We start from the raw sequence: 26,970 nt of genomic DNA, 5'->3' as shown, positions 1-26,970 counted from the left end.
TGGGCATTAATACCACCTACCTCATAGGCTGGCATAAGATGCTTCCACTGGCCCATACCTACCATGCGTTCCTCCACTTCCAAGACCACAGGCTCCCACAGTCCAGAGTAAGCCAGCTCCCAGGGATCTCGAACCCTGCGTCCACCCACTTTCTCCTCCATCCTGTGCGCTGGGAGCAGCTCCTTGTCAAGACACATCACTCCTCACACTTCCTTCCAGGCACACTCCTGAGCCTCCAAGTGTGACCTTGCAGGGGCCGTGAAAAAGCCAAAGGGCAGAAAACCATCCTGCAGGGCCCTTCCCCGCCCACAAGAGGAGCTCCCTCCGCAGGACCCATTCTAGCAGCCGGACAGAGCCTGCCCTAGCTAGAGGCTGGCCGGGGCACAGGTAGACACCTGTGCAAGCTCCCGCTGTTCCGAAAGCACTCCTACAGCACGTGGTCCCTGGGATGGGAGGCGGGCTTCCCTCCCCTCAGCCAGGTGACCTGCCCAAGGTCACAGTAAGTTCTAGGGCTACAGTTGAGACTGTCAAGAAATTGGAAACAACAGAAAAGCCCAAAAACAGAGAAATGGTTAAATTCCTTAGAGTCCATCATATTGTGGAACACTATGCAAATATTCAAGTCATGTCTTCAAATAACTCTAATAGCAAAAGGTTCATAATGGGTTAATGGAAAAGGCAGGCCATAGAGTTAGAACTCTGTGATAGAGATGTATTTATTGGCAAATAGACAAATATAGATTGTGTGTGTGTATATGTATATATATATATTGTCCCAAAAACTATATACACACTTTGAATCATTATTCATTCCAATGGTTCTTTTCAGAATTAACCCATTGGAATGAATAATGATTCAAAGTCTATATACTGGGGGGGGGGGGGGGGATACCTGTATTTGCAATGATATCAAAAAAAATCTCTCAGTTGCTCCTGGCCCTCCCTCAGTAGGTCAGTCCCCGCCTCCCAGCCCCGCCCTCCCCAGGCCCCACGTGCAGTTGAATAGAAGAGGCCTGTGCTGACCAGCAGTCTATTCTGGGCCCCGTCTGTGAACGCCATTTTAGTGAAAAATGACACCGAGGGGAAGAATCACAGTACTGCCAGAAGGCGGTGTTTATAAAGTTTTTATTTTCCATTTTCTTAAAAATAACATTTGATTTCCTTTATGCATGTGGGGTGTACTGGTTTCCTTAGGCTGAGTAATAGGCAGATAAGACAACACGAGGCGGGGTCCCCACGGGGGGGTCGGGCTCGGTGTGCGAGGTGGGGCCACGGGGGAGGGGGGGGGGTGACCCGCGGGTTGCTGAGTGCCCATTAATGCACACACACGGTCTAACACTTTGTTTTCCGATTTTTGTTAAAGACATCTAAAATTACTGAGAGATACGATTTCAGCACTTAAATATACAGACGGAAATCCAAGCACTTGAACACAATTCTTAACTCTAAGCTCAGTTATTGCACATGACACAGTTGAAGTAGCTTCAGGCTATAAAGCAGTTTGCTCCGCTTGGGACTTCCTCGGGGGGTCTGCGTCCCATCGCACCCCCAGTGGCTCTTCCCTGTGACCCCTGCGGGCCCCAGCCTCACGATGATGCCATTCACGCTCCCCAAGGGCTGAGGGAAGGCTTTGGGGAGTGTTGATCCCAGGGACCCACCCACTCAGAGGTGAACTGGAAGCAGATGGAGCTCGCGAAAGGCCAAGCGGGGGGCCTGCCCTCTACCTGGACAGGCTGGCATGAGGAAAGGGGGTGACCACTGACCCCACATGGCCACAGCCGCAAGGGACAGTAGGGGCACGCATGATGCCCATCACACTCTCATCGCCCTCACCCCCTCCCTCCCTCTCCCTCCTGAGCTCCACGCCACCCCGTCACCCATCACCCGTGGGCCCTGAGTGGCCCCTCAAGGCACATTTGTTCTCTCCAACCCCGACCTACCCTCTCAGCCTTGCCCCTCCCCCCAGCACCCATGGCGTGGGAGGTCTCGGGCAGCTCCAGGGCCCGAGAAACTCTTCTTTTTAAATTTTGGTTGAGATCTTTTCAACACAGTCCTGATTCCACTGTCTGCGTCGGCCCGGGGAGCGGGGGGGATGGAGAGGGGTGCGGGAGGGGCCAGGTGGTGGCCGTGGGCCCGGGCGTGAACCCAAGGAGCTGGGGAGGCCCCTGCAGCCCTGCTCACAGGACACCGCAGCTGCCCGATGAGGCCTGCAGCCCCTGGGAACAAGCTGCTTTGTCAGCTTTGGGGGGCTGGGTCTCAGAGAGTGGGGTGAAGAGCAGTGTGGGGGCTGCAGAGACAGGGCAAGGCCTTTTGCTTTCTTTCTACAACATATTTACAAGGTCATAAAAACGTGCACAACCGGAAGACCCAGAGACACAGAGAGCATAGGCCCCCACCAGAGAGAGGGGAGGGTCACAGAGGGGAAGGGCACCCCTTCCTCCCCGCCTTCCCACCCCAGAGCCCCCAGATCCTCCACAGCCCCCTGGGGGACACCTCCGAGGGAAGAGACAGACAGACCTCGATCCTCGCGCGAGCACAAGTTCAAGTAGCTCCGAGTGAGAAGCGGCCGCTCAGAGAGCAGAGAGCAGAGGGCTGCAGGGAAAGGCCTTTCCCTGCTCTGAGCTGAGCTGGGGGCCGGGGCGGAGGTGGCGGGACATGGGGGTGCGGGACCACACGACACGACACCCTGACAGGACTGTGCTGCAGCGTGAGAGGCGGTGGGTGGGGCTCACTGGAGTCTCACTGTTTCCCCAAGAGAAGACTGGAAGGTGCGGGGTCCAGGGTGGAGCAAGGGGCAGACGGGCTGAGGTTCTTCCAGCAAGTCCAGCGGGCGCAGCGGATGCAGGAGCCGCAGAGCAACCCCCCAGCCGGCCACCCACCCAGCACCCAAGGTGCCCCTCCTCACAGCCCGGGCCCCAAGGGGTGGCCCTCGTCTCACACAAAGTGCCTGCACGTGCACACACACACACACACCACATGCACACATACACGCATGCATACATAGCACATAGACACACTCTCACACATACATACACACATAAACACACACAGCACACGCACGCACACGTGTGCACACACATATACCACACATGCATACATAGCATATAGTCACACACATACATACACACACACACATAGCACGCACACACATAGACGCTCACACTGCCCTCACCACACACCGAATAGCATCAGAGGCCGGTCTGGGTAAGAAATGCTTCGCCAATGGTGGTAGGGGTTCGCTTCAGCAGGGAGAGCTGGGCAGGCTGGCGGGGAGCACAGCACCGTCTCCTCCACCCTGGCTCCCCCCTGGTGGAGAGATCTGGGGGACCGCGAGGCGTGGCCTCAGTGCCTGGCTGGTCCGTCCCTCCCCCCTGGATTCAGAGCGTGGAGAAGCCCCCCCCCTCCCCCAGAGCAGCCGTGGGGGCCCTCAGAGGGGACACAGGAAGCCGCAGGGGCTGCGAGGCGAGGGGCAGGAAATGGCCCAGGCACAGGAGCGCCGCCCCCTGAGGGAGATGGGAGAAGGCCGTGGTCTCAGGCAGGAGGGTTGCCGTTTCACTGCTCCCCTCGCAGGGCCTCGGGGTCAGCCTTCCTACTGGTCTGTGGGGAGGGGAGCACTACTGAGGGGTCAGGGAGGAGCTGGGTGCAGCAGACACCCCAGGCTCCTCACCGCTGCCGGATCCTCAGGCTCCCAGAGTGGACCAAGGGGCCCAGCCAGGGGGACGGGAACAGGTGCCCCCACGTGGCCAGGCAGAGCTCACTAGGTAACCACCCACGGCCTAAGGGAATGGCCCTCACCCCGGGGCCACAGAAAGAGGCTGGGGTGCCTGTGCCCTTAAGAACTCTGCCTGGATTTGCAGCAGCTGCTCTCCCTGCCGGCCACCCCCAGGGCTCCACGCCCCGCCCAGCCCCGCCCAGCCCCGCCCAGGGAGGGGCCTGCTGTGCTGGGGGTCCCAGCCCATCTCACCTGAGGCCGGCGGGGCTGTCACGGCCAAACTGGCTGAGCTCTGGGAAGACTCCCAGCCAGCAGACAGCTCCTTGCCCGCCCTCCCCTCTGATGGGGCCGTGCCAGCAGGCTAGAGCTTGACCCCAAGGGGAGGAAGAGGGCAGGCAGGAGCAGGAGGAGTCAGGGCTGGCCGCCGAGGGGAGCCAATCAGGACCAGGGTGCCAGGCAGGCCCGGATGCGGCCAGGGGACGTGGCTAGGGGGGCATCTCATCTCATCAATGTTGACCTTCCAGTGGGTATGTGTGTGAACGGGTACATTTTAAAACCAACAACAAATGCAATGAGAATAACTACCAGGAGGCCAAAGGGTGTTTGGTCCCCAGGAGCAGTTTGACTGAGGACACGTGTGTCAGCACATGCCACACACACACGCGCACACACACACACACACACACACACACCACATGCACACCACACACATGAACACACATGTACATCACGCACACGCACACGCATGCCACACACATGAACACGCACGCACATGCGCGTGCACACACACGCAGACACACAAAGACACGCGCGCGCACGCACATGCACACCACACACATGAACACACACGCACATGAGCGTGCACACATGCACACACACATGCACACACGCACAGACACGCACAGGCACTCTTACGTCTGGGCCACACGCGTGCCACGCACACTCACACTTGCAGTCCTCCAGCTGGAGCCAGGGTCCTCCCAACTGTACTTCCCGGATCCGCTCGTAGGCTGCCTGCTGCTGTCCCGTCTGCCTGTCCCCGCCGCGGCCCGCGGGCCGTCTACCAGATGTAGCCTCCGTCGTCGGCCTCGCCCGCCTCGCCCTCCTCCTCCTCAGCCTCGGCCTCCTCACCCGCTTCCTCCGTCTCCTTCTCCTCCTCGTCCTCCCAGCCGACACCGCTCCCAAAGTCCCCTGAGAAGCCCACGATGTCATCTGTGCGTGAACAAGCAGGTCAGGTCAGGCCCCCTGCCTCCCCCCCCCCCCCCCCGCCTCCCCCCACAGGCCTCTGGCGTCCGAGCCCCGGGGCTGCCAGCCTCACCACAGTCGGGGCTGCCGTGCGTGCGGGTGCCGGTCAGCTCCAGGCCCAGCTGGTCCACACACCAGCAGTCGCCCCCGCTCCGGTCGCACTGCATCTTGCGGTAGTAGCCGTCCTCGTCGCAGCTCGGGATGAAGACTCCTGGAGGGCCGGGCGGAGGGTCAGAGCAGGGCCGAGGGGAGCTACCCAGAGGGGTGGCCCTGGAGCTCGGACCCGGGCCGCGGTCCAGACCCCAGCAGCCCAGGCACCGACCACCCAACAAGCCCGATGCCTGTGTTTCTTCCAGCTCCTCGACTGGAGACGAGAAAGCCCACCTCCCTAGATGACCTGCTCAGGCCCCGCGATGGCGCTGTCCGCCTCGCCACTTCCCTGACTTGTGGCCCAAGTCTCATAGGATGGCCAGGCTGACCTCCACGCCAGCGGCCCCTCCACCACGCTACCCTCCATCCTGGCTGCCCCTCCATCCTGAGTGCCCCTGCTGGCAATGCCCATGCTTCTCCTCTCAGCCCCTCTGACCTGACCTGCCTACAGACACCCGTCCCCTTCCCCCTCCCACCCCGCATTCCGTCAGGCTACGGAACTGCTGCTCCTCTGTCCACTCAACAGACATCTGAGACCACCACGCTGGGGACCCAGAGATGGACTCTGCCCATTGGGGGCGAGACACACAGAGATAATACCAGGCACCCAGGAGGGCTGCCCGGAGGCCCAGCAGGCAGGCTCAGTGGCTTCCTGGTAGAAGCGGCGCTAAAGCCCTCCCCTGAAGGCCAGGCTCTCGGCCAGGGTGGGTCGCTGTGTGGTCCAGTATTGTCACGGGTGGTCTCTTCAGCCCAGTCCAATGCCAAGCTGCCCTCAAGGAGCTAGGAGGCCCCACGGGTCCTGCCCCTCAGACTTCTGTCCCCTCAACCACCACACTCCAGGGGACTTTCTTTCTGTCCCCCAAACCTTGAGCATCTTCCTGCCCTCAGCTCTGCACTTGGCTGGCTCATTCCCATCCCTCAGGACTCCCCTTGAAGCCAGTGGCCCAGAGAGGCCTCATGCCAGCCACAGCTGGGGGTGGTGCCGTGTTGGCGTGGGCTGTGCCCGGGGAGCCTGTGTGCCTTATGGGCCCGGGACCGAGTCTGTGCTCCCATCAGTTCTGACCTGGGCTGGCTCCCAAGTGCTCGCTGAGCAGTGTCTACTGGCAGGGGGTGCAGGGGATCGGGCTCACTCAAGTTCTGAACTCACTTTGCTGAACTGAATAAAATGGGGGGGTGGGGGGGCTAGGAACCTTTTGTATCCCAACCTCCTGCTCCATCAGGGGGAGGCAAAATAGTGCTGAAAACACACTCACTGGGGGCTGGCTGGGAGACCCCACCCCACACAAGGATGAAAAGGGGGAGGAAGTCCCTCTCCTATCTTCCTAGGCCAGGCCTCCCCCTAACGCCCCAGCTGGAGCCTCCAGTCTCAGGGGGACTGGGCACCCTCCCTGCCTCCTGCTCTGCGCCCAGCCCAGCGCCTCACCTGGCTTCTTCTTGGCGGCCTCCTGGATCTGGATGCGCTCCAGCTCCGCCAGACAGGGGGGCTCTGCAGGGACAGAACCGCGCTGAGGGGCTGCCCCCAGGGGCTGGGAGGATGCGCTGTGCCCCCTCCCCAAGGCTTAGAAACCCAGGCAGGGGGCTCTGCAGGGTGCAAGTAGCCAAGTCAGACCCGGAGCCACCCCATGGGGGGGTTGGGGGGGGATGCACTGATCCCTTTAACATCCCGAATTTGACACAGGGGCACCACGAGGCAAATACCCAGGCTCCAACGGGGGGAGGCCATTGCAGGGCTGTGAGGTAGGCTGAGGCCCCCAAGAGGCCAAGGGCTCTCTGAGGGTATGGGTGACCCATGGGGTGAGTTAATAGGATTCAAAAGAGGGGTGAACACACACATTCCCCACGAGTATGGGCCCCAGGGGAACATAAGACAAGAGGGGATGTGAGTGGGAAGCCTGAAATCATTGGCAGCCAAATCTAACTTGTCTGTGACCGCGGGAAGACCCCGAGCCCTTCCAGCGGGAGGCCTGGCTGAGGGTGAAATGAGACCTGTTCCCAGGCTCCCGCCCAAGGCTGGTGCACAGAATCGACAGAATGCACGTCGGAGACCTGGGGAGTAGAGGCCTGGAGGGGGCAGCGATGCAGACAGCGGGAGGCTGGGCAGTTAGGGGCAATCGAGTGATCCAAGCTCAGCCTCACAGGGTCTCTGAGGTGGGTCTTTCTCCTCCCTAGTCAGAAGGTTCGTCACCTGCCCAGGTTCCCCGTCAGCACATGGAGGAGCCTGGGCGGAGCCTGAGCCCCGGCCCCGGACGCCGTGCTGCTGTGAGCCCACGAGCACCAGGGCGCCAGCAGGGCACCAGCGCCTCCCCAGGGGCTGGGCGGGGCAGCTGGCCCCGGGGACCTCAGCCTCCTCATCCATGGCAGCTGCCACTTGGCCTAGATCATCTCCAGCAGGTGTTTGTGGTTCAGCAACTGATGCCACATCCCCGAGGCTAAGGATCACACAGTGGAATCATGGAGAAGCCCAAGTCCCAAGTTGCTTTAGCTTCAGGCCCTTCCCGCCCCTTCCAAGACCCTCCAGGGTCCCCAGAAATGGGACATGGATAGTTGGTAACGCTCTTCCTTTAAGAAGGCAAACTGCATAAGCGTCAGGACTCACCTGGCAGCCTGCCAAGGAGGGAGTTTACGCGCTGGCCTCACTGAGAGAGTCCAGGGGCGGGTGGGCTGACCAGGACAGAGCCCCTCCGACCCCACAGAGAGCCTGGGGCAGGGGCTGAGCCGGGGGCTGGGGGCCGGGCCCAGCCAGGGCCATACTCACTTTCCCTCCAGAAGCAGAGGCACCACTCGGCAGTGGAGACACGGCCATCCTTGTAGGTGTCGCAGGAGTTGAAGAAAGGGCGGATGCAGACCTCGTACTTGTCCAGGTTGATGGCGGCCAGCTCCGTCTGGTCCAGGAAGAGGTCGGCGCTGGTGTCCAGCTTGGAGAACATCCAGCCGATGGAGTCCTTGCAGCTGGCCCCCAGGACCTTGTCCAGGCCTGGGGAGAAGACCAAGGTTCCGACATGCTCAAGGTAAAGAGGTCCGCCGATCCGTCCATCCATCATCTGTCCATCCCTCCATCCCTCCACTGCTCCCAGCCCCAGCCCTCTGTTCAGGCCAGAGCCATCCCTCTGCCTCCACCTAGAACTGCACCGAAACCATCAAAACCCTGTTTGAAAGCCCTTCAGAGAAAATAATTCCGCCGAAACTGGTTTGGCTCAGTGGATAGAGCATCAGCCTGCAGACTGAAAGGTCCCGGGTTCGATTCCGGTCAAGGGCATGTACCTGGGTTGCGGGCGCATCCCCAGTAGGAGATGTGCAGGAGGCAGCTGATTGATGTTTCTCTCTGATTGATGTTTCTAACTCTCTATCTCTCTCCCTTCCTCTCTGTGAAAAATCAATAAAATATATTTTAAAAAAAAGAAAAGAAAAGAATTCCTTACCTGCTCTTGGCTACATTTCAGCTCTCCCTACCAATTTTTGTTGTTGTTGTTAATCCTCACCCAAGGATATTTTTTCCACTGATTTTTAGAGACAGTGGAAGGGAAGAGGGAGAGGGGGGACATCGCTGTGAGAGGGATACATTGAGTGGATGCCTCCTGCACACACCCCATCCGGGCCCGGCATCGAACCTGCAATCCAGGTACATGCCCTTACCCAGGAATCAAACCCACAACCCTTCAGTGCCCAGGCCAGCGCTCTAACCACTTAGCCACACCAGCCAGCTACCCATTTGAAGAAGTTCTTTCTGCCCAGCCAGTGTTGCTACGTAGTTGAGCATTGACCTATGAACTAGGAGGTCACAGTTCAATTCCCGGTCAGGGTACATGCCTGGGTTGTCGGCTCAATCCCCAGTGGGGGTGTGCAGAAGGCAGTCGATCAATGATTCTCTCTCATCATTGATGTTTCTCTCTCTCCCTCTCCCTTCCTCTCTGAAATCAATAAAAAAACTTAAAAAAAAAAAAAAAAAAAAGACATTCTTCCTTAGCTAACCTGAATCTGCTGCCCCTGTTCTGAGGTTTAGGCTCTTTTAGGGGCTCAGAGTCTAGCAGGAGGGAGCACAAGGCGGGCTGGCCCCAGGGCACACCTGTCTCCCCACCTCCCCCCTCCTCCCAGGCAGAGCAACGGGCTCCTGTACCACTGGCCGGGCTGCCTCCGCTGCTGGCTGAGCCATTCTGCTTGGAGTTCTCATGGAGGAGCTGGAACCAGTCCCGCAGTCGATCCCCCAGGTCGGCCAGGTCCTGACCCGTGCAGGTCTCTGCAGGACAGAGTGGGGGCGGGCGGGGGGAGGTGAGTGAAGCATGATCTTAGCTTGAGATGCTGCCCTACAGGCCAGGAGGCGGGCAGCTGTCAGGGATGCTGTAGGAAGGGAGCTAGAAATTGGAGGCTCCCTCCCCGCCCCCTCCCACCTTCTTCCTGCCCCTCACTCCCCAGCACTAAACACACAGCACAGGCTCCCTGTGGCTGAGGCCCAAGCCCTCCTGCTCTGTTAACCAGCCAGCCCACCCCCAGGCCTGTCCTTGCTTGTTCCACTTCTTCCTGCTGCTCTGCACACCACCCCGGAGCCCTGGCGGGGAGACCCGGCCCGCCCACCCTGGCTGTGGCCGGCACTCCGCATTACCTGCTTTGCCATCCGTGGTGGAGCCGGTGGCCTGCTCCGTGGGGCAGGGGCAGGGGCCCTCACATCTCACGGCCAGCTGCTTGCTGCTCAGGCAGGCCTGCTGCTCCAGCTTACACTGCACAAGGCCAAAGGTCAGTGGGCGATGGGGCCTCACCCCAGGGTGCCCTGCGGCGGGGGGGCATCTACTTGGCAGCCACATCTGCCTTCCCCATGGCTGACAGGACAGCGCCCATGAACAGCCCACCTGGTCCCTCTGGTGGCCATGGGCGCACAGTGCAGGGGCAGCAGGCCCAGGAAGGGGCTTAGCAATGGAAGGCACCCAATAACCCCACTCTGCACCAGACTGCCCTCTCTGCACCTTTCTCTTTCCCAGGACACCCATGTCCTCATCCTCTCACCCCCAGCCACCCACCTGCCCTGTTTAGCTATTGCTCACCCTCTCTTTGCTCTCACAGCCTCTCCTCCCGCCCACCCCAGTCCCTTGGTTCCCAGGTCACTGGCTGCTGGCCCTTCCCTCAATGGCCTTCCCATGGCCACCTCCATGGGCTTTGCTCAGCTCTCTTGACAACAAACAGCTGCAGCTATCGAACATCTGCTAATTCTTGCGCTTTCACTGAAACCACTGGGCTGCAGCTGTTAGCCAACGCCAGCTGCTGAGGGACGCGCCCACTCCTTGCCCTTAAAGCTTTCCCCTGGTGGTGTCTGCATAATGCGAGGCGGGCGGAGCGCTGTCTCCAGCATTATCTCGCGTGGTCCCTTCAGCTCTGGGAGAGAATTGTATTTCTCATGCTCAGCAGAGAACATGGGAGCTCAGAGAGGCCCAGGGCCTGGGATGGAAGCCAGACCTCCTGGGGCCTCTACCTCCCACAGGGCAGCACCCTGGCCCTCAGACCATAGCCCTCTCCGACTCCCGCGCCCTCTGTCAGCCCCTGTCTCCTTGGTCTCCCCCTGCCTCCTTCGTGCAGCTCCTGGCCTCAGGCTCCAGCTTTATTCTCTCCCCTCCCTCCCTTAAAGGGTGACTTCATCCCCACCCTACTTCACTCATCACCCCCAGGGAGGGCGGACCGGTTCTTAAATCTGCACATCTCCCCCAAAGGCGTCTTAAGCCCTAGATCCCAGCCCAAGCCAACCGTCAGCGTCCTCCAAACTCCCAACTCCTCGTGGCTGCCAGAAGCACTCACAGTTAGCACCGTACTTCCATGGCCTTTTAACGTTTATAAAATGCTTTCACAGATACTGTATCATTTAATCCTCGTCACCTCCTGGAAGGGTAATTCCTCTGCCCAGGATGCCCAGGCTCGCTGGTGAGCCCCATCCCCCACGGGGAACCTGCTGGTGGAGAGCTCGCCCTCTCCCCCAGTCACTGGACCACAGGCTCCTTCTTCCCACAGCCCTTGGGACTGTCAGGAGGCCCTTCCCTCCTTTACTCTAACCCAGCGGTTCTCAACCTGTGGGTCGCGGCCCCTTTGGGGGTCGAACGACCCTTTCACAGGGGTCACCTAAGACCATCAGAAAACACATATATAATTACATATTGTTTTTGTGATTAATCACTATGCTTTAATTATGTTCAATTTGTAACAATGAAAATACATCCTGCATAGCAGATATTTACATTGCGATTCATAACAGGAGCAAAATTACAGTTGTGAAGTAGCAACGAAAATAATTTTATGGTTGGGGGTCACCACAACATGAGGAACTGTATTAAAGGGTCGCGGCATTAGGAAGGTTGAGAACCACTGCTCTAACTCCTGTCGCCTGCCCACCTGCCTCTTCCAAGCCCCACCCCCTGCCTGCACCTGCCTGAGACCTGGGGCAGGGTCTGGCGCAGACCCTCGGTAGCCCCAGCCCAGGGCTCAGGTGCTCCTGCTCTGATTGGCTACATTGAATGCAGGACCCCCATCAGCCCTGGGAGTCCCTCAGGAGGCCCTGATGGCTGTTCAGTCCTCTGTTCCCTGTGGCCTCAAGTGCATCCCACCCCCATCCCCGTGGGCGAGGGTTCCTCACCACGGAGCTGTAAGTGTGGCCGTCAGAGCCGCAGACGGAGGCCAGCTGGGCCATGTGGCAGGGCTTGCAGGCGGTATCTTTGTTTGCATGGAGTTTCAGGGCAGGCTGCTTGATCCTACAGGAGGAGAGGGGTGGGGAAGGCATGGGATAGAGGTGAAAATGAGAGAGGGCCAGGGAGAGAGAGGGCTCAGGAGACGGGTCCCAACAAGAAGCTGGTCCCGGCAATCCAGAGTAGACCCAGCCGTGCCCCTGCCCGCGCCACCCACCCCGTCACCTCCAGCCAGACCCTCCCGCTCACATGGCATAGACTCCCCTCCCCTTTGCTGGGGTTACTGAGTCAGCAGGGCCTTGGGGCAGCAATTCCAGGCCCTGCTGTAAGACGTAAAAGGGGGTCACACTTCGCTTAAGAGGTCAGACCGAATCAGAGGGTGCACACTGATGGGCCGCAGGCCATATCTGCCTTGCAGACTCAATTTATTTGGCCATCAGTTTGTGTTTTTAATTGAATTATATCCAAAATAGGAGAGTTCACATAAAAGGCTGCATCCCTGGCCTTTCACCACTGGGTATTCTGCAAAGTGTGACAGTCCTGGTCCAAAGTTCCCACATAGCCCTCATCAGTCACGCCCCTCCCACAGGGCCTGGGCTCGCTGGAGTGGCCCATCACTGGGCTCTCTTCACAGGTCACACTGCCTACCGGCCCCTGCGGGCAGTTAAAGCTAACCCCACGTCTCTGGTCTCTGATTCTATGATGAAGAAAAAGAGGGGAGGGAACTGGGACCTTCACTAGGCGTCTTGGCACCAGGAAGGGCCTTGTCCTTGGGCCACAGTTAAGGCCTCTAATGCCCCTCCCCCTGCTCGAGCCTCAGAAGTTACAACCTTGACCTTCTCATGAAGTCATTGCAGGTCAGAGCTGGAAGGAACCTCAGGTGATCCGGGCCAACCTATTTGTCTCACAGATGCGGACGCCCAGGCCCAGAGAAGGGCCAGGACTTTCCCAGGGTCCACAGGTCTGGTGACCGATCTCTCGGTGTGGTGGCCTTCAATCTGTCCACAAATTCTCTAACACTCCTCCCTTCAAAAGATGGAGCTGAATTCTCTACCTCTGGAGAGTGGCAGTACTTCTGACTCGCTCCTAACACATGGAAGTGGCAGAAGTAACGCGTGATTTCGGAGACTGGGTCATAAACGATGTGGCTTCCTCCTTGCTCACTCTCTCCCCCAGGTGGCTCACCTTAGGGCAGTGGTCGGCAAACCATGGCTCGAGAGCCACATGCAGCTCTTTGGCCCCTTGAGTGTGGTTCTTCCACAAAATACCACATGCGGGCGCGCACGTACAGTGCGATTGAAACTTCGTGGCCCATGCACAGAAGTCGGTTTTCGGCCTGGGCGAGTCTATTTTGAAGAAGCGGCGTTAGAAGAAGTGGGGGTACGTTTGCTGAGGTCGACCCCTCAGATTGAGGATGTTTTTAGCAAAGGCCAGCTTAGGAGTACCCTAATTAAGTTAATAACAATGTACCTACCTATATAGTTTAAGTTTAAAAAATTTGGCTCTCAAAAGAAATTTCAATCGTTGTACTGTTGATATTTGGCTCTGTTGACTAATAAGTTTGCTGACCACTGCCTTAGGGGAAGTCAGATGCCATGGTGTGAGGACATTCAAGAATCCCTACGGACAGGCCCACGTGACTAGGAACAAAGGCCTCTGGCCAACAGCTGTGTCGGGAGCTTGGGGGTGAATCCTCCAGCCCCAGTCCAGCCTTCGGATGATACAGCCCTGCCAGCATCTTGGCTGTAACCTCGTGAGAGACCCTGAGCCAGAACCATCTGACAGAACCAGATTCTGACCCTCATAAAATGTGAGCTAACACATATTTGTTATTTTAAGACACTACGTTTTGAGGTCCTTTGCTTCCCGGCACTAGGTAACTAATACACGGGAGAGGGTGAGTCAAGCCCTCACTCCTGAAGCAAACCCTCTCCAGGGCTCCGCCTCCCCAGACCGCTCACCTGTGCTCCAGCTTCTTGCGGCTGATGCACATGGCCCGCTGGAAACCCTGGGCGATGCACACCTTGTGGCGGCTGCACTTCACCTTCTGGCAGGGGTCCTTGGTGGTGTCCAGGGCTGCAGGCACACGGTCGGAACTCAGGTCAGCTGGGAGTCAGTGCCGGAGATCCCGGGGCCCCCCAGCCTCGCTTCTGAGCCTGCAAGTCCCTGCCTCCAGCAGCTCTTGATAACCAGAGCCCCTCAGCTCCTTGGCTGCCCAGGGTCAGGACTTGCCCTCTGGCCTCAAGGCTTCCTGGGTGTCAGTCACCTTCCCTGGCCTGGCAGGGGCATGTTACCTTCATCTCCTTGCTGACTGTCCTCCCAGCTCTTGATGTAATCATCCTAGGAAAGGACAGAGGGGGTGGAGAAGGGAAGGGCTAAGACTCACATCTCAGAGTGGAGGTTCAACTCCAGGGCCAGGGAGGACAGGGCTGGGACGCTGCTTGCACATGTAAATTTTTCACCATCTTGGTGGCTGCTCAGATGACCCCTGTCCACCCAGGCCCTGCCAGCGGCCTCCCCCAAACCTCTATTCCCCTAAACCCATGTCCAGAATCCCTCCCAGCTTTTCCCATAAGCTCCTTTTCCACCCCCATCCTCTCCCCATCTCTCCCCGCCTCCCCCTGGACAATCCCACACTGAATGCTACAGGGAAGTCGGGGTGAGGGTGCAAATATGCAACTGGGCCCAGGCAGTACTCACCTCCACCTCCTGGGGATCGGGAAGCAGCCGCAGGCCGTGGGAAACGAAGCAGGAGGAGAGAGGGAGAGACGGGATTTCAGTGAGGCGCACCCTCAGACCCGTGATCCCAGGGCTCCCCGCCTCATCACGGGGCTGTGGGGCACTGGACACTGGCCTTTCATTGCTATGGTCCTCTGACCTCTAGAGCCTCTCATTGGAGGCCAGCATCCCTATGTCTTCACCACAGACAGCTTAAGGCCTGGCCCACTTAGGGTCAGCCAGGAGCAGTCAGGGTGAGGCCCACGGCATTGAGGGGTGAGGCCCATCCCACTCCTCCTGACCCTGAGGCTGCTCCCAACGGCTCAGCCCTGTCTCCACCATCAGGACAAGGTCTGAGGGGCCCATAGCACCTGGGAAAAGTGACTCTCACACCTGTGCCCTGGGTGTCGCAGCCTAGCTCACTGGCAGGACACTCCCAACACGCCTGGTTCCCCTCCTGTCCCCAGGGTGGGGGATGGCATTACTGAGACCTGGCTAACAGGGTGCTTCCGGTGGAAGCTCTGCCAGGCAGGCAGGAGGCTGGCGGTGCCAAGGAGCCAGCTGCTGGCCTCCTCTGGATGGAGGTAGAGGGGCATGAGGAGCCACACACAACTGCCCACTCACCCAGGGTCCCGTCCCCGCAAGGGTCAGAGGTGTGCAGGGGTGAGGTGGGAAGGGGCTAAGATGCCTGTCAGGCCTGGGGGGGAGGGCACAGGGCTCCTGATCACCAGGCAGCCACATGGGGGCAGCCAGGGGCACAAAGGAGGGCAGGCACCAAGGCTGAAAGGCCGGACAGTGGCCAGGGCCGAGCAGGCGCTGGGTCAGCACCCGGTAGAGTGCACGCGGTCAGGTGTGTACTGTGCTTCTGCACACGGGGCCTGCATGCGTGCAGGGCCTCGTCTATGAGCGTGGCATATAAGCACACGTGTAAGCAACAGTAGGGAACAGGGACACTTCCAGGCAGCTCACCCAGTGCCAGATGGTTTTTATCTAGGAACAAAGTAACAAAGCCACTTCTCCCAGCAGCCTCCAGTTCCCACACTTGAGCACGAAGGCCCTCCCTCCCACTTGATCTTCCAGACTCTTCCACTGAGAGGGGGTGAGGCGGGGAGGGGAGGGGAGGGGAGGGGAGGGGAGGGGAGGGGAGGGGAGGGGAGAGAGGCAGGCAAGAAACCAGCAGACCGCGCCCTGGGAGGAGGCGGTGGCTTGCACCAGCTCTGCTCTTTCTGTCCTGCTTTCCCGTGCATCTCTGTTCACATCCCTCGGTGTCCCTCTCCTCTCTCTCTCCCCCTCACTCTGCCCACATCTGTCCCGACCACGTGTCCCACTGTCCGTGAGCCCAGGAGCAGCAGGAGCAAAGCCTCCGAAGGGGCTTCCGGAGAACCTGGCCGGGGCCTCCCCGGGCACTGGACCATCCAGCCCAGCGCCAGGCTCAGGCCCCACCCAGTTCCTCAGGGCACGGCCTGACCTCCTGAGCCCCAGGCAAGCTCCTAAGGAGACCGCAGGGCTAGGAGCTGAGGCCGTTTCCCGCATGTGCTGGGGCCCAGGGAGGCCAGCCCAGGAACTCCTCCAGACAGAGCATCCTCTCCGGTGCCCACTCCACCTGATGAAAGTGGAGGCTGAGAGTGGCCAAGGGCTGCGGCCAGGGTTACAAGGTCGGGGCACAAGTAGGGCCTGGCCTCCATCAAATTGTAGGGCCCGCTGCTCCATCATCCCCGGGAGGGGAGTGGCTGGGGACACTTCAAGGGCTGTGTGCCCAGACCCACCTGCACCTGAACTGGAATAGGGTGGGGGGAGGGGGGGGCTGTGTGCCCAGACCCACCTGCACCTGAACTGGAATGGGGGGGGGGGGCTGTGTGCCCAGACCCACCTGCACCTGAACTGGAATGGGCCGGGTGGCGTGTGTGTCAGCCAAGGGCCTCCATGCCGGCTCACTCACACTCTCACCCACCACACTGCCTAACCCCCAGCCATGCTGTGAGCCTTTGGAGCTCAGTACAAAGTGGGTCTCGAAGGTCAAGACCGAGAACTTTTTATTAGAAATCTAAGGGAAGTGGGTGGGGAAGGGGGAGCCTTGAGAAAGGAGATTTCACCATCCAGCTCCTTCGTTAGAGCCCTGGCGGGGAGCTATCTCCACTCCTCCCACTCCCCTCTGATCAGCCTGCAGGGATTGAGCCCCTGCTGTATACAGTGCTGTCCTCCGTTCCAGCCACACTCTGTGTCCACGTGGTGGGTGGAGGGAGGCCCGAGTGCTCCGGGGCCCAGGAGCCTCACGCCCAGGAGTAGGAGCAGCGGGCCGAGGGGTGAGGAGAGGGCCCGGAGTCGCACAGGATCCCACCTCCCTTGCAGCGCCTCTGGGCAAGCAGCTGGCCTGTGGGAGCTCGGCTCCGATCTCCTGGGACTCCAGGAATGAAAGGAGATGGCATCTGGGAGGTGCTTGGTTTCCACAAAACACTCAACAAATAAAAGCCATCGTAGCAGAAGAGGCCATGGACTTTGGGCAGAGGAAATGGTGGGGGGTCAGAAAACAGGTGGAGCAAGACCTGGAGGGAGGAGAGAGGCCACCACGGGGCAGCAGAGACCAGTGCGAAGTGAAGCGTCTCCCCAGGGGTGTCGGGGAAGGGTAGAGGCAGCGCCCCGGGACACACAGGCCCCCGAGGCCGGATGGGGCCGCCCGTCTATAAGCAGAAAAGAGGTGCTGGCTGGCAAGTGTGAACCGTGCCTCTCCGTGCGCAGCGTCTGTCATGGTGCCCAGGGGGCCGCTGGCAGTGGTGCGAAATGGCCTGACAAAGGGCTCCAGGCGGCAGGGTCTTCTCGGGAAGGCGGTGCGTTCCATCTGCTTTTGCTATGGACGGGCGGCTGGGTGGGGGGTCTCGTTCCCCTGAGAAAAGGGGTTCCACTCTAGAGCTGGGCCAGTCGGAAGGAGGATGGGTCCCAGGCTGAGATCCAAAGTTCTGGGCAAAGGACGAGCATGTCTGTCACCTGGCTCTCACCGGGTCAGCTCAGCCAGCCGTGACCCCTGCACACCATGCACTCAGCACGGCAGCTCAGGGAAACACACCTGGTGCGTTAAAAGCGGTTTAATAGGTTTACGTGTCTGTCTTCCTTTTCCCTCTCAATCCTGTGACGCAGGCAGGACCACTATAATCAAACCCATTAAAAAATGAGGAAGCTGAGGCTCACAGAGGCAGAGCAACAGATGAGAGCGTGAGCCGGGACTCCAGACTGGACCCGAGGGGACCTGCAGCCCCCTTGCAGGTAGGTGGGTCTCTTGTTGAGGGAGGAGCAGAGTCGGGACTGTGGGGGCAGGGAGGTGGAGAGGGCTTAGGACCAGAGCCTGCTCTAAACTTGGCTCATTGTGGGGCCTCAGCAAGTCATTCCCACTCTTGGGGCTGAGTCCTCCTCTGTGCCAGGGGTACCTCTCAGCTGGGGCTGCACGTGAGAACCCCCCACAGAGCTCCTTAAACCATCACTGCCCAAGCACCATCTGAGCCTGGGGCAGCCTCCTGGCTGCCGGGTCAGGAGGGCTCCACTGGGGCTGAGCAGGCAGCGGGCGAGCTCCCTGCACCAGCTCCAGGTCTGAGGGCCTCCAGCCCGCACCTTCTGTGGCATGCTCTCCTTGTCCTCTCTGGTCCTGTCTTGTCTTCATTCCCAGTGGAGCCGGAGGTGAAAGGAGCAGCTATCCTCTCCCCGGGAGGGAGCCTCACACCCAGCAGATGCTCTCTCTGCCTGAGGACACGCCTCCGCTCACAGAACGGAACCGGCTCCTGACTTCCAGGCCTTTTCCTCTGGCTGCACAGCATCCTGCCCTCCCCACTCCAATCTTGCGACATCAACATGGAGCCAAAGAAGCTGCCCTGCCCCTGTCCCCCTCCTGTCCATTCCCCTCCTTCTCTCTCTGGCTCGCCTCCCTGCTTCCCTGACAGCCGTGGCCGCAATCCTGGCAGCGTTCATTCCTCCCGGGGTCTCCGCGTCCTTCCCCCTCACACTGCTGCAGGCACAGGAATCTCTCTACAACAGTTCTGAGCACGTCTCTTCCCCCTTAAGAGCCCTTCACTGAGGACAGAGACCACATAAAGCTCCTCTGTCCATGCCCAGCACCAGCACAAGAATAACAGCTCACGTCTTTTCAGCAATTCCGCGAGGAGGCGCTGCACTAAGCGGTCTACATTCATCGCCTCATTTACTCTTCACAGCGACCTTAAGAGAAAATGACTACTGTCACCCCACTTCTCAGGTAACAAAATCAAGGCTTGGAGAGGTCCGGGCACTTATTCAGGATCACACATCAACTGCACAGCAGAAGAGTACTGGGGGCCCCGGGACTGTGATTCCAGAACCGGTACCCTCCCCTCCCCCCCCCGCCCCCACCAGGACTCCGTACTGCTCCATACAGTCCCAGGCCCGGGGCTGGACCCAGGAGGCCCCATCCCAGCCGGGGAGGTTTCTCCCGTTCCACCAGCTCTGCTTCAACCCCCAGGCTGGGGTCCTGCAGCAGAGAGGGGGGACCGGCAGTGGTGGGGGAAGACACTGGGCCCCCCTTCTCCAGGCACTTTCCAGAAACCCCTTGACATGCTCCTGGTTCAGCTAGTTTGGAGCTAACCCATCTCCTGCTTTGATCTCTGAGGCTCAGTGCAGTTGCCATGGAGACGGAGCCCACCGTGCCAAGCTGGGGGAGAGATGGTGGTGAGTGTGCAGGCCAAGCAGGGCCTTAGGGGCACATGCTGGGTGTTTCCTAGCGGTGTTTACTTCCTGTCATTTTAATTAGCACCCAAATCACCCGCTCACTTCACAGCTTGAATTAACCCAATCTCTCCCAGCCTCTCCATCTGGTGGGAGGAGGAGACTCCGCAGTAAGTGGAGCAAAGGAAGAGCAGTCCTCCCAAGGCCCCGACTTACTGGGCTAAAGCCCCTTGAACCCATCTCCGCCTGCCTCTGTGCTGCAGTGTGCTGGGGGCCTGGCCTCTGCCTGCCGGGGAGGCTGCAGGCTACAGAGCCCTGCCCTCCCCAGACCCACCTCCGTGGCTGTGAGATGATGCCCTTGCCTTTCCCCTGAGCTCGGGGACCCCGTGCAATCTGTCTGAGAGCGCACTTCGTCAACTGGGAAGTTCTGTGCTTTCGAAAGATCGCTGACGCCCAGTTCTTTGGCACGAACAGTGGGAGCTTGGGGGAGGGGGTGGACAAGATGCACTTTCGGGTCTCATGGTCACAAGGGGCCTCAATTGTCGACGTTTACATTTTTTATTGATTGCATTGGGGCGACATTGGTTAATAAAATTATGTAGGGTTCAGGTGTACGATCCTGTAATACACCACCTCTATACTGTGCTGTGTGTTCACCACCAGAGTCGAGTCTCCTTCCGTCACCGTTTACCCTCCCCCACACCGTTTACCCTCCCGCACACCCTTAAGTACAGACGCTGGCCTGTCTCTCAATGAGGATCCGAGGCCAGAGGCACACGGGTGAGACCCAGAGATGCTCGTCCTGAGACTTAACTAAACCACAACTCGTAACCCTGTGCTGGCATTTCTTCATTTTGTAACAGACGGAGAACCTCTCACACTGGAACAAGGCCAGGCCTCTCCCAACCTCTGGAGGGCCCAGTGCCTGGCATTATTCCGCCTCAGTCCCCGAGGAGGCCCCGGAGGGGGAGGCTTGTGCCCAGGCCTCCTCCTGCTCCTCCCTGCAAACAGCCAGGGAGCACAGAGTGAGGGACCCAGGAAGGAAGGAGGGGCCCAGTGGGGCTGCCTGGCTCCCTCTCAGCGGAGGACGACCCCCATCGCGAGCTGGCAGAAGGCATCTTGAGGAGGGCGGAACGGGCAGTCATTGCATATTTGTCCGTCACTCAGAGGGAGCGGCAGAGGCCGTGAGGCCTGGACAAACAGAAGGAGACAGGTATCTGGCAGTCGCCCTGCCTCCCATCTCCTCTCCCCTCGGAGGAATTTCCTCGGAGGCATAACTGTGCATGTCACTCCCTGCATGCCAGGAGCTCTACCAGCCTCCGGTATGCCCCACCAACGCCCTCCGCTGCCTCCCGGAGCTGCCCTCCCGCTAATCCAGGGGCATCTGGGGCATCCCCCGTCCTGCTGTGCCAGGCAGAGGCCAGGGCTGAGGACAGGGAGCTGCCACAGACCCCGTCTTCCTTCTGGCTCTCGGTGGGGCAGAGGGGAGATGGGTCCTCAGGTCCCTGCCCCTGTCTGGGTCTGTTTCTCCACCTATAGAATGTGGGGCTTCGTGCTTAGCGCTTCATGTTGCAGGCTCCACGGCTCTGCTCCCCCGGCTCTTCCAAAATGACACCTTTCGGGAGAGGGAAGGGAGTCTGAGCCAGTCCTCCCCTGTGCGAGGGCGCAGGGCAGGAGCCAGCGGGCGCCGGCGGCAGAGGTAGGACAGCAGCCAGCTGGCTCGGGCTTCCTGCTGAGCGCAGCCCTGACCTCTCCTCGGGCATCTGGGTGCCCTGCCTCCGGGGGCCTGCTCGCCCCAAGGGAGCACAGGGCCGACAGGTGGCTGGCTGCTCTGTGGGCGCCCTGAGGTTGGGGTGGAGGGCGCTGAGCCCCACTCCCCAGGAGAAGGGGGGGCTGGCTGCAGTCAGGCCCAGACCCACAGGCACAAAGGCTGAGGGACAGGGAGGCCTGGGACAACCTTCCTTCATGGTGTCACTCGCTCCCTTAGACCACAAGTGAATCTTTGGCGAGTCAGGGTGCTGGGTTCTAGTGTGACCGTCCCACCTTTTGGGGTCCAAAAAGAGGAAGAGATCTCTCTAAGTAACCAGCAAGGCTCAGCCCAGAGCCCCCGCTGCCCTGGGCCCTCTGCTGCCTGAAGAGGACAGGGAGGGGGTCAGATGAGGGTTAGCCAAGATCCTTTCTGGCTCTCACATTCCACAGCGCATACAATTACACTGAGCACCTACTGTGTACACAGACACGCGGTGCAGTGCTCTGAGGACGGGCTGCTGAGGTGCACCGAGCCGTCTATTCCCAGGCCCTGCCCTCAGGGGCTTACCCTGGGAGATACCAGACAAACACACATTAAAAATACCTGCAGGAGGACTCTGGAGACACAGGCCCACAGCGTGAGACCACAAGGCAGCACCAACATGTGCCAGAGCCGATGGCCAACGAATCCCGCAGGCCCCCGGGGAAGGAGCACAGCTCCACCTGAATGCGGCTGGCCCTCGGGGGTCCGGCTGTCCCATGGCAAGAACCGCAGCACCCTACAGCCCACCAGGTTAGACAGGGGTGTACCCAGGCCTTTGCCTGGAAACCTTCTCCTGTTTGCAATCCTAAGAAGACTCATGTTACGCTGCAATCAACATGTAAGAAGCGGCATGCCCGTCCCCAGCCTGCGGTTCCCCCCACGACGCCATCACGCCCCATTTCTTAGGTTTCTCCGTCTCTGGCTAAGACATCCCCTACCCTGATTTGTCACAGATATTTCCTCAAGAGCAAAAGGAAAATCCCGTCCCTAAACCTCAAGCCTTGCTGCCAGGATGGGGTGGGTGGGTGGTGGGGTATGTGTGCGGGTGAGGGGCTGTTCACGGGTTCTAGTGCCGTCTTCCTGGCATCGCGGAGTGAGGCAGGCTTGGTGGATTCTCTGTTTAGCCTGCTCATTAAACCAATGGGAAAATCAAGGGCCAAAAATGTGACGTGGCTCCCCCACGGCCACACAATTAGTCTGTCCTCTCACCAGGAAGACAAGCTGAGCGCTCTCCCGGGCCCGGGGGGGCTGGGGTAGGATAGAGCTCTTCCCCTCCTGCAGACAGAGCCCTGACCGCCCGGAGATGGAGACGCCGAGACCTAGACGGGTGGGTGGCGGCGGCTGGCTATCCTCTTAGAGCAGCTGTGAGATGAGAGGAGCACATGACAGCCTCTCCAGGCAGCGGGCTCTGCTCTCCCTCTTCCCAGGGCTCCGAGCCCTGCTGGGTGCTCAAGAGTCCCTCGCCATGCTGACACCGCTCTTGTGTGAGAGAGGATTCAAAGCCAGGGCGGAGGAAGAGGCTAGGGGAGAACCCCAATTATGGATCCCCATTCTGACCCAGTTTTGTGTTCTTCTCACATCCCACGCTGATCCACAAGCATCTGTGCAGTTAGTTCACCCCCACACGGCACTGGTGAAGGTGTGCGGGGCAGGCGGCACCTGTGTGGCTAAAACTTGCTACTGACCCGCCTGGTGAGCATAAGGACATGGGAATCCTGCGTGGCCAGCAGGCGACACTTCCCTGGGCCGGAGCCCAGGATCACGGCGAAGCCCTGGCGCCTGGGAGGGGCTTGGGTCTGCAGTGAATGGGTGAGTTGGTGAACACACGTCAACATCTTTTCATGGAGACCGAGGCATGGCCTGGGCCAGCCCGGAAATGCTGAGCCAGCTGGTGGTTGTTCCGTGGGGCTGCAGATTATTGCCCGAAATGGATGCCTTCGTGTTTATGCATCCATTTCCGTTTCCCTGCCTAAAACTGAAGCTCAGAGAGGTTATGGGATGTACCCGGCATCACGTGCCCAGACAGGGGCAGAGCCAGAACCTGAACCCAGGCCTCCAGACCCGCACTCCCGCCTCCCCTGGGTGTTCAGCTGCCGCTGGAGTTCACTAGCCCAGAGGCTGGGAGCAGGCGGGGGCCTCGGGCCCACTCCTTAGGCGGGGCTGCTCCTGCCCAGGGCTTCCTTGAGACTCACAGAGCACAAGCCAGGCTAGACTTTGTTCCTCAGGGTAGATTCTTCCTTCCCGTTCTCACTAACGGTTAAGCCTAGAATTCCCTGAAAAGCAAAGCTGAATTAGACAACTGGGTTCAAATGCCAGCTGTGCCACATGCTAGCTCTTTGACCCGTGGGTAATTACTTAACTTCTCTGTGCCTCCATTTCTTCAACCACAAAATGGGTGGGCCATCCAGTAATCATAGCTACCTCACAGACTGCCGAGGGCACAGAGGGGCTGCCCACCGAGTGCTTCCTGCAGGGAATGGCAGATGTGAACACTCAGTGGTTCAGAACATTAACTGGGTGCCTCCTGGGTGCCAAGCACAGTGCCAGACACTCATCAGTACCATTAACTTTTAATGGAAATAGAGTGCAGAGTAGGGAAGAGCCGGGAAGAAAAAGAACAGTCAGTGCTGCCTCCCCAGGCTCCTGAAGCTGCCGGAAGAATGCTGTGTAATGGGCCTGTCTCCTCTCAACTGTCCATCTCTATCTCTGAGGCCCTGGACGCTTTGTTCCAAAGACCTGCAGTACAGTCCCACCCTGTTCAGTGAATCCGGATGGTAGCACTGGAAGCGGGGCTCTGGGAAGCCCAGGCCTGCCCAGGGTCAGGCTCAGCTAGATCGCAGCGTCCCCTTCTCCTCGGACATGACATTCCCTCCTCCCGGGCATTGGCAGAGGTCTGCCCGGGGCCAGGATAGGAAAGCCCTGTGCCCACTGTCGGGGAGGGTTGCTCCACTGGTAAACCCCGTATCCATTACCACCTTAGTGCTCAGAGAAAAAGGCTAAGCTGGACTCCCCACCAGCTCAGACCAATTCCACGTGGGAACCACTCCCAAGCTCTCCTCCTTTCCTTCGTTCCCCTGACCCCTTAGACACAGTTCCCTCAATCTTCCCCCTCAGTTCAGTCCGTGCCATTCAATGAGACGTGACCCCCACCCATACTATGGACTCCCCCATCCTATTTCCTAAGACTATTCCGTTCTCTTGCTTGCCTCCCTTCCGCCAAGGCAACTGGGGACCCCGTGCTATTCTGTGATTGATTATGAACAAGGTTCTGGCTCAACTTGACAACACCTCAAAGGTTCGAAAGAAGAAAAGCCTCTCTCGCCTTTGAGGAGCCAAGGGATATATCTTCAGCCGCTGAAATGTATACAAAGCCTGATGCTCCTGTGCCCACCCAGAGGGCTGAAGGCGCTGGGGTGGGAAGAGGGACCTGTGCTATGGAGAAGGCAGGAGAGGAGTCTGTGGTGCTGGCAGAGCCCCCTGTGCACAGTCCGCGCACTGCACAATTCCAGGCGCCACGCACATTGGGGCACCCCTAAAGTTATGCAATGCAGTGACTCTGAGCTAGCAGCGTCCTGCCTTTCTGCAAAAGCTGCCAACAGATCCCCGGAGCTGGACCCTTCCACACAGCCTCCCCTGACCCTGTCCTCCTGCAGCCAGAGCTCCTCCTTACTGGGGTTTTAGAGGAAACCTGCCCTAAAAAGCCTCAGGCCACCCGTACCAATCCATGCCCTCCGGCTTTCCATGAATCCCACGGGGAAGGTCCTGCAGAATTCCAAATCTGGTGCCTTTCTGCTGATGAGCACGGGAGGAAGGGGGAAGCGGTTGGCATCAAGACAGGGAGACAGGTGGGCAGCCCTGTGCCAGGGGTCAAGCAGCCAATCATTTATCCTCACCCACAGAGTGGGCTATTGGAAGCAGGTGGAGGAAGGGAGTGGGGAGGCATCTTTTATTTTTAAACCTTTACTGTTCTGATTAAGCACTTCTTTTCCTTCTGACCTTCACCAGCACCGTTTTGGAAGATCAAACAGCCAGTCAGTCTGAGGGAGGCCTGGACCACTGACGCATGGATGCCGGATGGGATGGACCAGCCTGCGCTCCCCCCACCCCCACCACCCACCCCCTCCCTTGCGGCTGTGACCGGCCTGCTTCCCAGGCAGCGACAGGAGACTGCAGCTAATTTGTGCCTGGCCTGCAGGGGCCGAGGAAAAGGCCTGGCTGGAGCTCCACTGTGCCTTGGCTGGACCTGCCGTGGGTGGGGCAAACCCCCACTCTGGGGCCCAGGCCACGGTGACCGGCAGCAGGCGACTCCTGATGCATTTCAGCACGCCATGACATTGGAGAGAAACAGTCCCTTCTCTCTCGCAGTAACAAAAAGATCCTTATCTCTCAGCCTCTTCCCATCATTTGGCTGCAATTCATAGGAAGCCTGTGTGCTCCCAACACATTGGTAAAGAACTACTGGGTGCAGGCAGTTTAAGAGAAGATGAGGAAGGTCACGGGGTGGCTGGTGTCGCACTAGGGAGGTGTGATGAGGGCATTTGGGGAAAGAGGAGCAAGAACTGAGGTCGCAGAAAAGGTTTCCGAGAACTGGCATCGGAGAGCCCGAGGTCGCTGGGACCAGCAGCGCCTCCTCGGCGCACCCCGGCCCCTCCTCCCCTGCACACTCCCACCCCCGCCCCTCCCCTGGGCCCGCCACGCCCTCGGCGCCCCGCTCCTCTCACTTCCCCTCTGGGAACGCCGCCTCCGGTTTCCCCTCGGATCTACAGGTGCCTGTAAACAAAGTGCTGCAGCGACGCCGGCTCGTCCGCAGCCACCTCCCCACCCCAGCCCCGCAAAGTTCCTCCCAAGGTGAAGCCGGGCTCCGGCGGCGGTCGCCGAGGCCCCGTCCTCGCGCTGGGCTTTCCCCTCTGCTTTCCCAGCTCATGGGGCGATGGGAGTCTTTTCTCCGGATCGGAACCGCTCCCCAGCTCGGGGTCGGGCTCCCCCGTGCAAGGCTGGTCCAGGAAAGCAGATTTCATGTGCGCGCACTCGGCACCGGCTCTGGAGGCCCCCGGGGCGGCGTGGCCGCGGGTGTCTTCACTGCCGTCGCCCGCCCCCTCCCCCATCTCAGACACGCCTTTCACCGCCTCGCCTGAGGATCGCTAGGACCCTCCCGCCCCCAAACTCAAAGCCCCAACCCTTTCCCCTCTGCGCCCCCTCCCCCAAAGCCCGAGAAGAGGACAGGGCACACGTGCCATCTTCCCCTCCAGCCCCACCCAGACCTGCCCGTTCCGCAGCGCCCGGTAAGCGGAGCCTGCAGCATCACCCGCTGGGTGCGGGCCTGGGGCGACTCACAAATAAATAAAAATAAATGAAAGGACGCGGGTCGCTGGGTCTCCGCCCCTCCCGCCCTGCAACCCACGACCACCACCACCCTGCATCCCGCATCCCTCTCAGCGCCCCGCAGGCGGCGGGGGAGACGGTCGGGCCAGGAGGACCCAGAAAGGGGCTCCGGGCTGTGCGGGCGGCGACTGGCCGAGCCCGGCGGGCGCCCCGTGTTTACTCGCGGAGCCGCGAGCCGGCGGGGCTGCGGGAGCCTCTGGCTGCGACTTGCAGCCGCCGATCCGCGCGCGGGGGTCTCGGCTCCCCAGCTCCCTCCGCAAACCCGCGCCCCGCGCCCGGCCCTCGCCCCCGCCGCCCGGCAGGCTTACGTCTCGGAAGCGGTTCCAGTCCTTGATCTTGCCGCTGTACTGCGAGATGGACGACAGCCATTGCTCGTCCTCCATGAAATTGCCGGGGGTCTCGCCCTCCTTGAGCCCTTTGGCGTCGCTTTCGGCCCAGGCGGCCGCCGCGAGGAGCAGCAGCGGCAGCGCCAGCCGCCCGCAGCCCGGGGCGCGCATCGTGGCCTGGGTCCGACGGGGTCTGACTTCTGCGGTGTTCAGTGCCCTTCCGCCCACCACACGGCTGGCGACGCAAACGCTGCCGCGCTCCTCCCGCCGGGCCTGATCCGGAGACGGACAGACGGACAGCGGGCC

General features: G+C 60.0%; 1 protein-coding gene across 1 annotated transcript; it reads right to left on the bottom strand.

The window, feature by feature from the left end:
* Positions 1 to 1,107: 1,107 nt before the first annotated feature.
* SPOCK2 (SPARC (osteonectin), cwcv and kazal like domains proteoglycan 2) lies at positions 1,108 to 26,970 on the bottom strand. Its single transcript, XM_081105261.1, has 10 exons — positions 26,647 to 26,970; positions 14,058 to 14,103; positions 13,725 to 13,839; positions 11,715 to 11,829; positions 9,705 to 9,819; positions 9,222 to 9,341; positions 7,863 to 8,081; positions 6,531 to 6,593; positions 5,031 to 5,168; positions 1,108 to 4,924 (listed from the first exon to the last, which is right to left on the bottom strand). The coding sequence occupies exons 1-10, from the start codon at positions 26,833 to 26,835 to the stop codon at positions 4,773 to 4,775; spliced, it is 1,272 nt and encodes a 423-aa protein (XP_080961387.1). The 5' UTR covers positions 26,836 to 26,970; the 3' UTR covers positions 1,108 to 4,772.

This window comes from Myotis nattereri (assembly GCF_964212035.1).
Source record: "Myotis nattereri genome assembly, chromosome: 13".
In the NCBI taxonomy this organism is placed as follows: domain Eukaryota; kingdom Metazoa; phylum Chordata; class Mammalia; order Chiroptera; family Vespertilionidae; genus Myotis; species Myotis nattereri.
Note: the sequence above shows the minus strand (reverse complement) of the source record. Positions and strands in the feature narration are given on the sequence as shown.